General features: G+C 54.2%; 1 protein-coding gene across 1 annotated transcript; it reads right to left on the bottom strand.

Annotated features, from left to right (window-relative positions):
* Positions 1 to 9,803: 9,803 nt before the first annotated feature.
* Positions 9,804 to 12,028, bottom strand: MYF6 (myogenic factor 6). Its single transcript, XM_056847046.1, has 3 exons — positions 11,462 to 12,028; positions 11,214 to 11,304; positions 9,804 to 9,922 (listed from the first exon to the last, which is right to left on the bottom strand). The coding sequence occupies exons 1-3, from the start codon at positions 12,026 to 12,028 to the stop codon at positions 9,804 to 9,806; spliced, it is 777 nt and encodes a 258-aa protein (XP_056703024.1).
* Positions 12,029 to 12,708: the final 680 nt, after the last annotated feature.

Genomic DNA, 12,708 nt, shown 5'->3' with positions numbered 1-12,708 from the left:
CGGCATAGCATTCCCAGTCTCCCCTGGTGGTCTCCAATCTAAGAAGAAGAAGAATTGGTTTTTATATGCCGACTTTCTCTGCCACATAAGGAAGAATCAAACTGGCTTACGGAGTCCACCGCTCCAAACCACCACGCTTAACCACAGCTGGCTCTCCAGGAGGGCGGGGTTTGGAGAGGGGAGGGACTTCAACGCGGTATGGTCCAATTGCCAAAGCTGCCATTGTGTCCAGGGGAACGGATCTCTTTCGCCTGGAGATCAGTTGTAATTGCAGGAGATCTCCAGACACCACCTGGAGGTTGGCAACCCTATCCATCAGGAAAGGGCCCTTTCCGCTCCTGCCACTGACTAACGGGCTGCTCTCCACGCCCGACACCAGCCTGGAGAAGGGCCTGCTTCGGAAACGCGCCCAGCTCGCCGGGGTCCTCAAGAGCCTTCCTCCTCCTCCTCCTCCTCCTCCTCCTCCTCCTCCTCCTCCTCCTCCTCCTCCTCCTCCTCCTCCTCTTCCTCCTCCTCCTCCTCCCCTCTTCTTCCTCCTGGATTCTGGGGCGCGGGAGGAGGGGGGGAGACTGAGAACTGGCGTCATTCAAGCCCCTGAGCGATTAGTGTCCTTTTGAGGGAGCCGCTCCCTTTTGTAAACCGATCTCCCAACAAATTTGCAAACGTCCTGCAGGGGGGAGGAATTAGAGCAACGGAGGCTGGGAGCGCAAAGGAGCCCCGGACGCGCTTGGTGGGAACAGGGCAAGCGTTAAGGGAGGAAAAGACGGTGAATAGCCCAGCCAAAGCCAGGCAGGTGCTTGCAAATGCCCAAGAAAGAGGTAAAGAATAAAAGCCTAGAGCTCTGGCGAGTTTCTGAGATTGCTCACTACCTTTAACTCTAGCATAGAATTAGGGTTGTTTAGTTTGGAAAGAAGGCGTTTAAGGGGAGACATGATAGAGTGCTATAAAATTATGCATGGTATGGAGAGAGTGGACAGGGAGAAGTATTTCTCCCTCTCTTATAATACTAGAACCTGGGGTCATTTGCTGAAGCTGGAGAGAGATTCAAAACAGATAAAACGAAGTATTTCTTCACACAACGAATAGTTCAATGGTGGAACTCCCTGCCCTAGGATGAGGTGATGGCTGCCAATGTGGAAGGCTTGAAGAGGGGAGTGGACATGTTCATGGAGGAGAGGGCTATTCATGGCTACTAGTCAAAATGATACTAGTCATGATGCATACTTATTCTGTCCAGGATCAGAGGACCATGTCTGTTGTATTAGGTGCTTTGGAATGCAGGCAGGACAATGCTGCTGCAGCCATCTTGTTTGTGGTCTTCCTAGAGGCACCTGGTTGGCCACTGTGTGAACAGACTGCTGGACTTGATGGACATTGGTCTGATCCAGCATGGCCTTTCTTATGTTCTTATATTCTTATAGCTTTGCTTACCCAATGTGACATGCTAAAGCCAAGAGGATCTGAGAGAATGGGCAGAATGCCATTCTCACACCATTGCGTAATTTGGTGCGCTCCCACCCACCCATAGTGTCTAGTACATGGCACAGGAAATTCCAGGCTGGCTTCATTCCCAAGCACCTCTTAAATTAGAAATTAAGCACAGCCACACTTCTAGGTTTGACTGGGCAAATGGTTTCCAAATCAGATAACATGCTGGTCCTCCTCAATTGTGAAAGAAAGAAACCTCTTGACAGCACTCAAATCAATGGGAAGGCAAGGGCCAAGCGTGCTCCTGGTTTTAACGCCTGGTGTTGCAGGACTGCTCGATATCCTTGCCAAGCTCCTCACAGGAATGCCTGGATCTGAGCAGCACCTACATGCTACAGCTTAGGAGGATGTTCACTAGCCATAGAAATGGGACAACAAAGGAAAGAAAGCAAGATTTTTATTCCCTATAATAAATGTTCAGATATTGAACACATGAAGCTGCCTTATACTGAATCAGACCCTTGGTCCATCAAAGTCAGTATTGCCTACTCAGACTGGCAGCGGCTCTCCAGGGTCTCAGGCAGAGGTCTTTCACATCACCTACTTGCCTAGTCCCTTTAACTGGAGATGCTGGGGATTGAACCTGCGACCTTCTGCATGCCAAGCATGCAGAATATATATGTTTGTAGGTAGTGTAACAAAACAAAGGTAGGGTTCGATTTCTATTCAGTTACAACTACTGGATTCTGCAACAGCTGAGATCCCAGGTGACACACCTCAGAAGTGACCAATGGAGAGAAGTCTGACACTTATGTAGGTGAAAGAGCAGATTAAAAAAAAAGTGAAGAGCAACAGTGAAAATTTTAACTCTTACAGACAGATATACACAGAAACATTGTACAGCTATGTGAACACACATGTCAAGTTAGCTAAAAGGTTTGGAGTGGGTCAGTTAGGCCTCAGTCCGGACAATGGATCTTTTCATACTATAGCTTAGCTAGGCTCGGTGTCATTCCTTTGGGGCTATCATGGATGGTGGCAGTGCTTATCTTACATACATCTGAGCATTGCCTAGAAATGTCAGGAAACTCACACTTTGAGCCCATGGATTACATCCCCCCCTTACATCTATCTATATGCGTTCGCACTTGTATTTCTGTCTATATATCTTCCAGCTGAGTCCATACTTCATGCCTCTAGTGGGCTGCAAGCCACAAAAGCGCAGGCCACATGAAACGTGTCAGGCGTGAAGCTGCCACCAGATACCTTTTCGTTTTGCTTTCCCATTCGGTCTTGGGGGTGGGAGCTTCAGGGAGTCCCCTGACCCTCTCTCCGCCCCCGCCCCCCCGCCAGCCCTCCCTCCACCAGTCTCCGGCCGAGGCAAGAGTGCACCTATGTCAACACCCGCAGTCCTGGGCCCGGCCTGGGGAGGCCTCCGCGGGCCCAGCTGCAGAAGCCATCGGCCGGGCCGGGATCAAAAGCAGCCTGGGGCCGGGAAAGGGATGCCTCCCAGCCAGGGCAAAGCCCCCCTCCCGCCCCCAGCCAAGCAGGACTTGGGGGCCGGTCTCCACTCGGTGACCTGCTTTCTCCGGGGACCCAAAAGTGACCGAGGTCGACGGCCCCACAGTCTGGCCCACCGGGAGCCGCGGGAAGCTCCCCCGGGATGCAGTTCCCAAGGCAAGCGTAGGAAGCATCTCCAAGCGGTACCCAGGGGGAACCAAAGGCGAGCAAGGAAGGGCGACCCGAACAGCTCCGCGCTCCGCAAGAGAGTGCAGCCGGAGCATCCCCGGGTGCCGCTGCCCGGCTCTCGGATGGGTTGCCCTCCCCCCTCTCCCCCCTTTGGAAAACCAGACTCAAGCACAGGAGCCCTGCCCTACCGCAGAACCCTTGGGCTAGCCAGATTCCCAGGAGCTAAGTTTCCACACGCGTTTCCCTATTGCTGGTGTGGCCCCTTCCCACATAGCAGCCGCCCAGGCTTCACCTGCATATTTCCCACAACTTTAGAGCAAATCAGTTTGGAGAAAGATGGCAGGACAGTGGCGGAAACCCCAGGAGGCACGCCAGGGCCCTGGGCAGCAGGAACACGCCCCTGTTCCCCACAGCATTGACCCCTGGGCAGAAAATCGGTACGGAAATGGCCCTGGCCCAGAGATCAGGGATTTCCCATTGTGCAGCCTAAGGCCCAAATGTGTGTTTGTGTCTGTGTGTGGTGTGGGGGATTGGTACACATTCAAGATCTCCGGGGTCCAGGGGGAGTATTCAGAGATAATATAAATTTGCTTGGTCTTCCATGACTCTTGGGACAGGATCCAGGGCAGGGTTATAATTTCTAGGGGCTCCATAGACATGTGCTTGGGCCCTGTGCTTGTGGTCAAACAGGCTTTTTCCAGTCGCACCTTTATTAATCTCTCAGTCCCTGGCGCAGATGTGCTTTTGAGAGGTGAGCAACCACTTGAGACTCACGCAGCACAAATGCACCCCACCCCCCAGTATCATAGAGAAACTGGCAGGGGAGACTCTGATTTGAGGTGCTCCATGGATCCTGGTTTTAATTCAGGTTTTCAGCGTGAAGAAGGGGGCCTGGTTCTCTTTTAAGCACCGGATTTGAGAGTCTCGCTGGCAAACCCAGTCTGGGTCTAATCTATGGAATTCCTATGGAATAAAAGAGAACAGTTCAGAGAGCAAAGGAACAGTTTCAGTCTAAAGTGCTTCTGCCAAACTGGGCAACCCTTGGACCAGAGAATGATGGTATCACTTCCGTCTGCTCTGGCTAGACCTCACTTGGAGTACTGGGTTCAGTTTTGGGCACCGCAGTTTAAGTAGGATGTTGACAAGCTAGAACGTGTCCAAAGGAGGGCAACGAAGATGATGAGGGGTCTGGAGATCAAGTCCAATGAGGAAAGGTTGAAGGGGCTGGGTATGTTTAGCCTGGAGAGGAGACGACTGAGAGGTGATATGATAGCCATCTTCAAGTATTTGAAGGGCTGTCATATAGAGGATGGTGCCGAGTTGTTTTTTGTTGCCCCAGAAGGTCAGACCAGAACCAACGGGTTGAAATTAAATCAAAAGAGTTGTTGGCTAAACCTTAGGAAGAACTTCCTGACAAAGAGCTTCCTCGGTGGAACAGGCTTCCTCGTGAGGAGGTGGGCTCTCCTTTGAAGGTTTTTAAGCAGAGGCTAGTTGGCCATCTGACAACAAGGCTGATTCTTTGAACTTAATTCACAGTGGGTAGCCGTGTTAGTCTGTTTGCAGTAGTCAAAAAGGGCAAGAGTCCAGTAGCACCTTAAAGACTAACAAAAATATTTTCTGGTAGGGTATGAGCTTTTCTGGTAGGGTATCTGAAGAAGTGAGCTGTGGCTCACGAAAGCTCATACCCTACCAGAAAATAGTTTTGTTAGTCTTTAAGGTGCTACTGGACTCTTGCCTTCTTTGAACTTAGGCAGACCATGAGAGGGAGGGCAGGAATGAGCCAATACTGGGCTCTGGTGGCCCTTTTTTTACATGCCCCAGGGTAGTGCTGATGGCCACGTTGGGGCCAGGAAGGAATTTTCTTCCAAGTCAGAGTGGCCAGGGATCCTGGAGGTTTTGTTTGTTGTTGTTGTTGTTGTTTTGTTTTGCCTTCCTCTGGGCATAAGGCAGTGGGGGAGTGTAGTTGTGAATTTCCTGCCTTGGGCTGGAGATTGGAGCAGATGGCCCTGGAGGTCCCTTCCAGCTCCGTGGTTCTATGTTTCTAATACATTTGCAAAAGTTTGGTGCTTAGACCCAGTAAGGCTTTGGGGTTGGGTCATACTTGATCATTATGAACGTCACATGTTTAAAGATGAAGGGTACCGTTTAATTGTTAAAACTAAAAAGCCACAATCTCACTAGGTTGCCAGGATGAGGTCCTGCCAAAGGCCTGCCTGGCAGAGGCAGAACTTCAGCCTCACTGGGGACTTTTCCCCAACCAACCCAACTGCTGCCTCCTCTAACAGTGAGTTTGTATATTTCTAATTCCAGGAAAGAGTGAGGTGTGGCCTTCCCTCCACCATATCAACAGGTATGACTGCTTGGTTGCCCCGGCATAGGCACAAACACACATCAGTATGTAGAGCTTCTAGGTCGAAACTGTGGTGAGTTCCTAGGTAGATTTGAGCTACAGCACTTGCTTATTTAGAAATTAGACACTGTATATCCCTGCAGACCACAAAACACAAACCCTTGGTGGATGCCACTAGGTGAACCTTAAGGCACCTTAAGAAATGGGCCCGATCCTGGGATGAAAACTTCCCACCCACGGGTCCTTTCTGAAAGCTTCAGCAACCAACAAGGACAGCTAGAAGGGCATTCGGCACATGTCCCTTCAACAAACAATACATGCCAGCCGGCAAGCCCCACAGATCCGGAGCAGGGATCGCGGACTGGCTCCTATTCGAGAAATGACAAGTAAGGGGAGAGATTCACACGGGGTGTGTGTGTGTGCTTTTATGACGTCTGGAATTCGAGATATTCCGAAGCTGGGGGGTGGGTGGGCGCACAATCCGAATGCCTTACTGAGGCCTCTATTTCGGGGCCAGAATTCGACTTGACTTCCTTCGACTTGTGGGAAATAAGATTTGGCAGCCGTGATTTAATGTTGTGCGCCGGTGCATGTGCGAGAAAGCGCAGCGAAGATCAGCAGCAGCCGGTTGGGGGGCAAGTGTCCGTTTGACATTGCAGCGGGGTCGTGCTAAGAAGATGTCGAGTGAAGAAATTTCCACCCACCCACCCACCCGTCCGTCCATCCATCCATCCATCCATCCATCCATCCATCCATCCATCCATCCATCCAAAGCCCCTTTCGGACAAAGTTTGGCTCCCAAATAAAATATAATAAAAGGCGGTGGGGAATGCAGCGAGGTCCGGGTCCAGGCCTGGGGGAGGGGAGGAGGCTGCTTTCTCTTCTTTCTTGGCCCTTGCAGCTGGCAGCTGTGGGGGGGGGGGCTGGAAAGCGGATCTCAAAGCGCTGCCTATGCCAGTTATTAACGGCCGTCGATTAGTCTCCACTGAGCCGGCTGCCGGCAGAAGCCCTGCTCCCAGAGATTCCCTGGACGCGCCAAGAGCCCCGCGGGTCCTCCAGAGCCGGCCTTTCCGAAGACAGCGCCTAGCACCGGGAGTCCTAAGCCGCGAGGGAGCCGGCGGCGGCAGCAGCGGACGCGGGAGGCCCCCCGGCTGCCCGGCTGCGCTGCCAAGAAAAACAAGCAAGGGCTTCTCCGGTTAGCTGTGCAGGTGATGGCTTCTCTTTCAACAAACCCAAGAGGGAAATCACTTTCAATTAGTGCTGGACCGGATCGCTTTGAACGCTGCCGGGGGGGGGGGGGAGGGAGGGGAGTCCGATCCGGCTGATCTTGGAGCCGCTCTCCTCCCGCCCGAGCCTGTTGGCTTGGGCTGCAGCCTTCCAGCAAGATGATCATTATTGATATCAAACGCAAACATTGGGATCGAAGGCACCCCGCGGACCGGGCCGGAGCCCCCGGGGTCGCGACCACTCTTGGGCTGGGGGAGAGGCCGGGTTGCCTTCCTTTAATGAGGAAGCCCCTCCAAGCTCCAAACCATTTCTCACGTTACTCTGCTTTGCCGCAGAGGACAAAGGCTGAGGGGAGGGGGGGGAACCCAGCACCATTTGGTGGGGCTAAAATATCCAACGGGATGTTTTCCTTCCAGGCTGCAGAAATGCTGAGCTTTCGAGCTCCCGGCTCCCAAGCCTTCTGCCAGGAAAAAGCAACTCTGTTTAATGCCAGTCAAGTTTTACGCGATTTACTCTTTGTTTTAAAAAAATGTTCACGTTTTTAATCTTTCCAAAACTACAAATATCAGTGGGAAAGTTGGTGACCATACATATTCTGTTCCTGCACAGTTGCCAAAAGCTTTGTAGAAAAAAATTGCAAGATTGTATAGCAGGATTTTCTTTGCCTACACTTACAAATAAATGTGTAAACAATGTGTGTAGAACAATGTATATATGAAATGCACCCACATTACTTGAAAGGTTGTCTGGAACATTGTAAACAGAATGTAGGAGTAGGAATACGGAGATAATATTCTAAGAGCAAACAATTATATTGCTTTGAGAGCTAGAACTTTGCAATATAACCTCTGCCTCTGTGAGTTCTATGGAGCTAAATTAGGCACATAACTTGCAAGGCTATGTAAGTTAATAAAATTATTTAAGTCAGCACTCTCCAACATACACTAAGATTTGTATAACTAAATGCTCAGGTGTAACAGAGAACAGATGCTTGCAAAGCAGATCGTGAATTCAGGTAAGTAACTAGTTATATAGCTTGATATAACTTTGTTGTGAAGCGTCCAATTTTTCTGGTCCAACAAATGCCAGAGTCCTTCAATGAAATTCTCTTGCTTAAAGGAACAAACTGGACACCACAGAAACCGGGGTTCAGCTTGAAAAATGGGGGCCTTGTACAAGGCAATAAAACCCCCAAGTTGCCCACAGCTTCCCGGCAAACAGACTCTCCCTGTCCCGTTAGCCTCACCCCCAGCCCTGCTGGGCTAAAACCCTTTAGTTCCTGCTGGTTACAACATTGTTCATTGCATTGTTCTATGGTTGCCTTATGCTGCCAGATGGCTCCGTTTATGCCTTGAATCTCAGAGAGAAAGGTGAACTACAAATAAATTTAATAATACATAATCAACATAGCTTTGTTTCTTAATTAAGATTGCCCAAAGGTTTCTTACAAAAATAATGGACAATTATCTTCTTGTGGTATATGTTTGTATCAAACCAGTAGTAGAAGCAGTGGGTTGTAGTGGTTAGAGGGCCGGAGTAACATGGGGAGACCACTAGGGTTCAAATTTCCCTCTGATCCGTTAAGTTTGCCTGCCAGATCTTCGTGTAACCACTCCCTGTTGGCCTAACTTAACCCAGGGGTTGTTATTGTTAGGCGCCCTGAATTTCTTGGAGGAAAGGCGGGTGAAAATGTGAATCAGGGTGGTTTGGCTTGACAACGTTGTCTGGGTCCAGTTCTAATCTGGCCTTTCTCTGTAACACCTCCTTTCCCTCCCTGAATGCACTGGACTTGGGGATAAACAGGCGTGCGAGGAAGTGAGCTCTGAGGCAGGAGACCTTCTGCTGGTCGTCAGTCTCCAGCGCCGCTGGACTCCAGGGTGACAGAAGGCAGAAGCCATTGCCCCGCAGGGGAACTGGGGGCGTAGGACTGCAACCCTCCAAAGAACGGAAGGATTGTTTTCAGTGGACACCCACCAGCGGGCTTGGGGCCGGAGAGGGGTTCGGAAGTTCGCTCTCAGGCGTTAAGCATTGGGGCGGGGAGGTGTGGCGGTTCCTTGGTGGTCGCCTTGTCCCCAGATTATAAACAGCTCAGGGGCGCCTTGTCAAGTTCCCGCCCTGGCCGATCTGGCCTCGGCAGCGGGTTGTTTTCTTTAGCCCGCTCAGAAGAAGTGCCTCGCTTTGGCGCCCTTTAGGCCACTTAACCTTTTCCGGTCAGGGGCCTCCCCCCCAGAGAGTCGCCAAGCTTCTGTCAGAGCCTCGAGGCCCAGGCTGCTCAGGTCAGTGCTGCCACCCTGACTTCTTCGAACCACTTACTGCCCACTGCTCCATTAACCTCCCAGTTCCAGCCTGCAAAGGACCTTCTTCCTGTCAGTCCCTGGGGAAGAGCAGAGACTGCTTTGACTGCAATTAATGGCTTTGTTCCGAAAAAGAGGTCCGATCCTGTACCCCTGGCAAAGAGAAATCTCCCCCCTTTCAGATTCATTAGTTTCATCACTCCGAAGTAGGAAAAACTTTTCAACAACCTTTATATACACATCTTCAACCCTTTACTCACAAACTGGGATTTTAAACATTTATTTTACAGCCTTCCACACTTTGTCTGGCTTTATGTACAAGCTCACAAGTCACATGTTAAACACATATTTATCTTGCTTTTTTTAAAAAAGGGGGAGGAAAGGTACTAAAATTATATACAAAAAAAATCACACACACACACACAAAACACAACCCTGGGGATTTTTTTTAAATAATAAAAAGTGACCTTGAACTTCATTCAAACAGGAATGAACTTTTCTGTATATCTTATTGTACAAAGAAGATCCTCACGGGGCCATATATTAATTCTGAAGGAAGAAGAGTGGGTGGTCGAGGCAGCAGGAGGTTCCAAGAAAAAGCCTCTGACATTGGAAGGGGGGAGGGCAGAAAGGGAAGCTGGTCTGTGCCCTTAGCCGAGGGCAAACTTTCCTTGCAAGGAGATGCCTTGGGCATTTGGGGCCCACTCCTCCCCCCCTCTAGGATTGCCAGAAGATTTAATTAATTTCGCCCTTTCGTCGAAAGGGCGGCCAGTGCCCGCCTTGAGTGGCCGGTTTCCAAAAACACCCCCGGGGCGCTACTTCTCCACCACTTCCTCCCCGTTGGGGACTTTGCGGTCTTCCGAGGAGATGCTGTCCACGATGGAGGAGAGGCAACGAAGGCTGCTGGAAGCGGAAGAGTCGACGAGGGGCGCTCCTGGATTCATAACGGGGGAGAGAGAGAGAGATCGTCTTAATAAATTCGGGATCGAACAAAAGGGGGAGGGAATGGGAAGAGAGGCACCCGTGGAGGGCGCCCACAAAGCAGAGCCGAGCAACTGCCCACGCCGTCTACCTGACCCCCCTCCGGCTGATCTGGCCGCAAGCGCCCTCCCCATGTCGCTTGGTTTATTTTCATGTCGCAGGGACCAAGTGGTTGCGATCCTAAAACACCCCCCCCCCAGCATGGCAAGGCTCTCCCGCTGAGTTTCCGACACTGGGTTTGGAATCGGGGCCAGGACCCTGCTGGATCATTCCGGGTGGGTCTCCGTGGAAGTCTGTAGCAGCAGAATCAAACAGGAGGCCGGTTGGAACCTTGCAGACTAACCACATGGATCTGGAGGATCTGGATCTGTTCCTGAATCTGGATCCTGCGGCCAGGAAAGCTCCAACACCCTGCCAGAAACGTTGCTAATCTTTAAGGTGCTACTGGACTCTTGCTCTTTTCTACCATATGCATACACTTATTGAAACGTTTAATTTATCAACGTGCTTTAAGTCAAAGCTCTCAGGAGCTTATGCCGGCATCAAGCTTGTTCTTTCCGCCTTTAAGAACTCGTGTTTTCATCTGCTCCTCGGTAGTTAAGTGCCGTCCAACCACCGGAGCCACTTCCAAGAGAGCAAAGCTCGAGGGTGGGAATGTCCCTCGGGCCGCGATCCCGCGAGCAGCTCAGGCGACGACCCCTCCCCCTCGTCGGCTCCGGAACGCCCCCGCGGAAGAAACGGGGCTGCCTCCGTCGGGAGCCGTCGGGGTCGTTTTGGGGCTCGCTTCTCGGCCGCCAAGAGCAAGGGGCTGCGGATCCAGCAGGCAGCGTCGGAGATTGGGCGTCGACGCTCAGCCCTGCCTGAGGGATCCGCAGCCCCTTGCTCTTGGCGGCCGAGAAGCGAGCCTCGAAAGGACCCCGACGGCTCCCGACGGAGGCAGCCCCGTTTCTTCCGCGGGGGCGTTCCGGAGCCGACGAGGGGGAGGGGTTGTCGACGGCTCCCGACGGCGGAGCGCCTCGCCTTTTATCCGGCTGGGCTCGGCATCGACGGCGCTCCGGCCGGGAGGCCGAGCCCAGCCTGGGAAAAGGCGAGGCGCTCCGCCGTCCCTTCCCCGGGATCTGCGCGCCGCGACGGTCGAGGGCGCGGGAGGGCACCCTCGGGGCTGCAGCAGAGGCCGATCTGGGGCCGATCTGCCCTCGCTCCCCCCCGTCCAGCCCAGCCCAGACCCCCCCCGGCAGCGTTACCTTCCTTGGGGCCGAGGGGCCGCGCCCTGGAATGCTCCGAGCCGCTGGGCCAGTCGGCGCCGCAGGTGCTCCGGAAGTCGGGAGGGGGCATCTGGAGAAGGAAGGCGAGAAGGAGAGGGGGGGCTTGAGGAGGAGGGAGGGAGAGAGGGAGGGGTGGCCGGCCCCGCCCCACCCCACCCCGCCCCACCCCCCTTTCCCCGCCGCGAAGGGCCGCGGCCAAGGCAGCGCGGGGGGGGGGGCTCGCTCACGTCGGGCGTCCGGGGCGCGAAGGCGGCGTCGTCGTCGTCGTCGGGCCGGAGCAGCGGGCGGCCCTGGTCGTGCTGGTCGAGGCGGCGCAGCAGCTGCTGGAGGCGCTCGATGTAGCCGATGGCGCCGCGCAGGATCTCCACCTTGGGCAGGCGCTGGCTGGGGTTGGCCACCGTCCGCCGCTTGAGCGCCTCGAAGGCCTCGTTGATCTTCTTCAGGCGCCGCCGCTCGCGCAGCGTGGCCGCCTTGCGCCGGTCTCCGGGCGCCGCTTGGCGCTTGCACGTCGGGCAGGCCCACGCCAGGCAGCGGCCCGGGCAGCGGGCCGCCTGCAGGCCCGCCGGCGCCAGCACGTGCTGCTGCTGCTCCTCCTCGCCGCCGCTGCTCTCCCCGCCGCCGCCGCCCGCCGCCGCCGCCGGGCCCGGCGGCTCGGGGCAGCAGGAGGAGGGCGACGGCGGGCCCTCGCTGCCCGGGTACAGCGGCGAGCCCCCGGCCCCGTCCAGCGCCTGCAGGCCGCCCGCCTCCCCGTCCAGCAAGAAGAAGTACGAGCCCGCCTCGAACAGGTCCATCATGGCGCGCCGGCCCGCCGCCTCTGGCCGCCCTCCGGGAGGTGGGCCAGGGGCTCCCCCGAGAAGCCCCCGCGGGGACGCGGCCCGCCGGCGGAATTTAATTAGCGCGCTGACATCAGGGGCCCCCACGGCTTTATATAGCGTCGCCGCTGAAACCCTACCCCGCTCCGAGCTGTCGCCGCGCATCACCCGCCGCCGGGCCGGCCAACCAGTCTCCTCCTGGGCGCTGGCCCGCCAGGATCACCCCCCCACCCCCACCCCCCGAGTCAGAAAAGGGGAAAGAAAGGAAAAGACAGCCCCCCCCAAAAAAACACACACACACACCCCCCAAGTTTCAAGATCCTTTAAGAAGGGGGGGAGAGGAATGACAACACTCGGCACATGGGAATTATGTGCAGTCGAGCGCTTGTGAAACGGGGGCGGTTGGTCTCAGGCCAAATACTAGGGGCTTAGAATGAAAATCCCCTTTCCCTCCCCCCTTCGGGGCTAAGTATAGAACTCCGGCGGAGGTATATGACATAGGCTGGGATGGTGATATCTGCCAACATCTCTCTGCTTTCAAAACAAACAGGCCGTTCCTGCGACCCAAATCCCGACCCAGGGGTATAAAGCAGGACTGTGGCCTGAACTTCTAGGGAATACAGCCAGAGGGAAGAGCCCCAGCTTCCACCTGTAGTGGTGAC

This window comes from Euleptes europaea, chromosome 3 (genome assembly GCF_029931775.1).
Source record: "Euleptes europaea isolate rEulEur1 chromosome 3, rEulEur1.hap1, whole genome shotgun sequence".
NCBI classification, from domain to species: Eukaryota; Metazoa; Chordata; class Lepidosauria; order Squamata; family Sphaerodactylidae; genus Euleptes; species Euleptes europaea.
The sequence above is the reverse complement of the archived record's forward strand: the minus strand, read 5'-3'. Positions and strand labels throughout refer to the sequence as shown.

Excerpts from the sequence above, each read along its gene's own strand:
- MYF6 (XM_056847046.1), bottom strand. The coding sequence starts at position 12,028 with ATGATGGACCTGTTCGAGGCGGGCTCGTACTTCTTCTTGCTGGACGGG. Across the intron at positions 11,305-11,461 it reads TCGCGCCCCGGACGCCCGAC|ATGCCCCCTCCCGACTTCCG; the intron begins GTGAGCGAGCCC and ends TTCCTTCTCCAG. Across the intron at positions 9,923-11,213 it reads GCCCCTCGGCCCCAAGGAAG|GAGCGCCCCTCGTCGACTCT; the intron begins GTAACGCTGCCG and ends TTATGAATCCAG.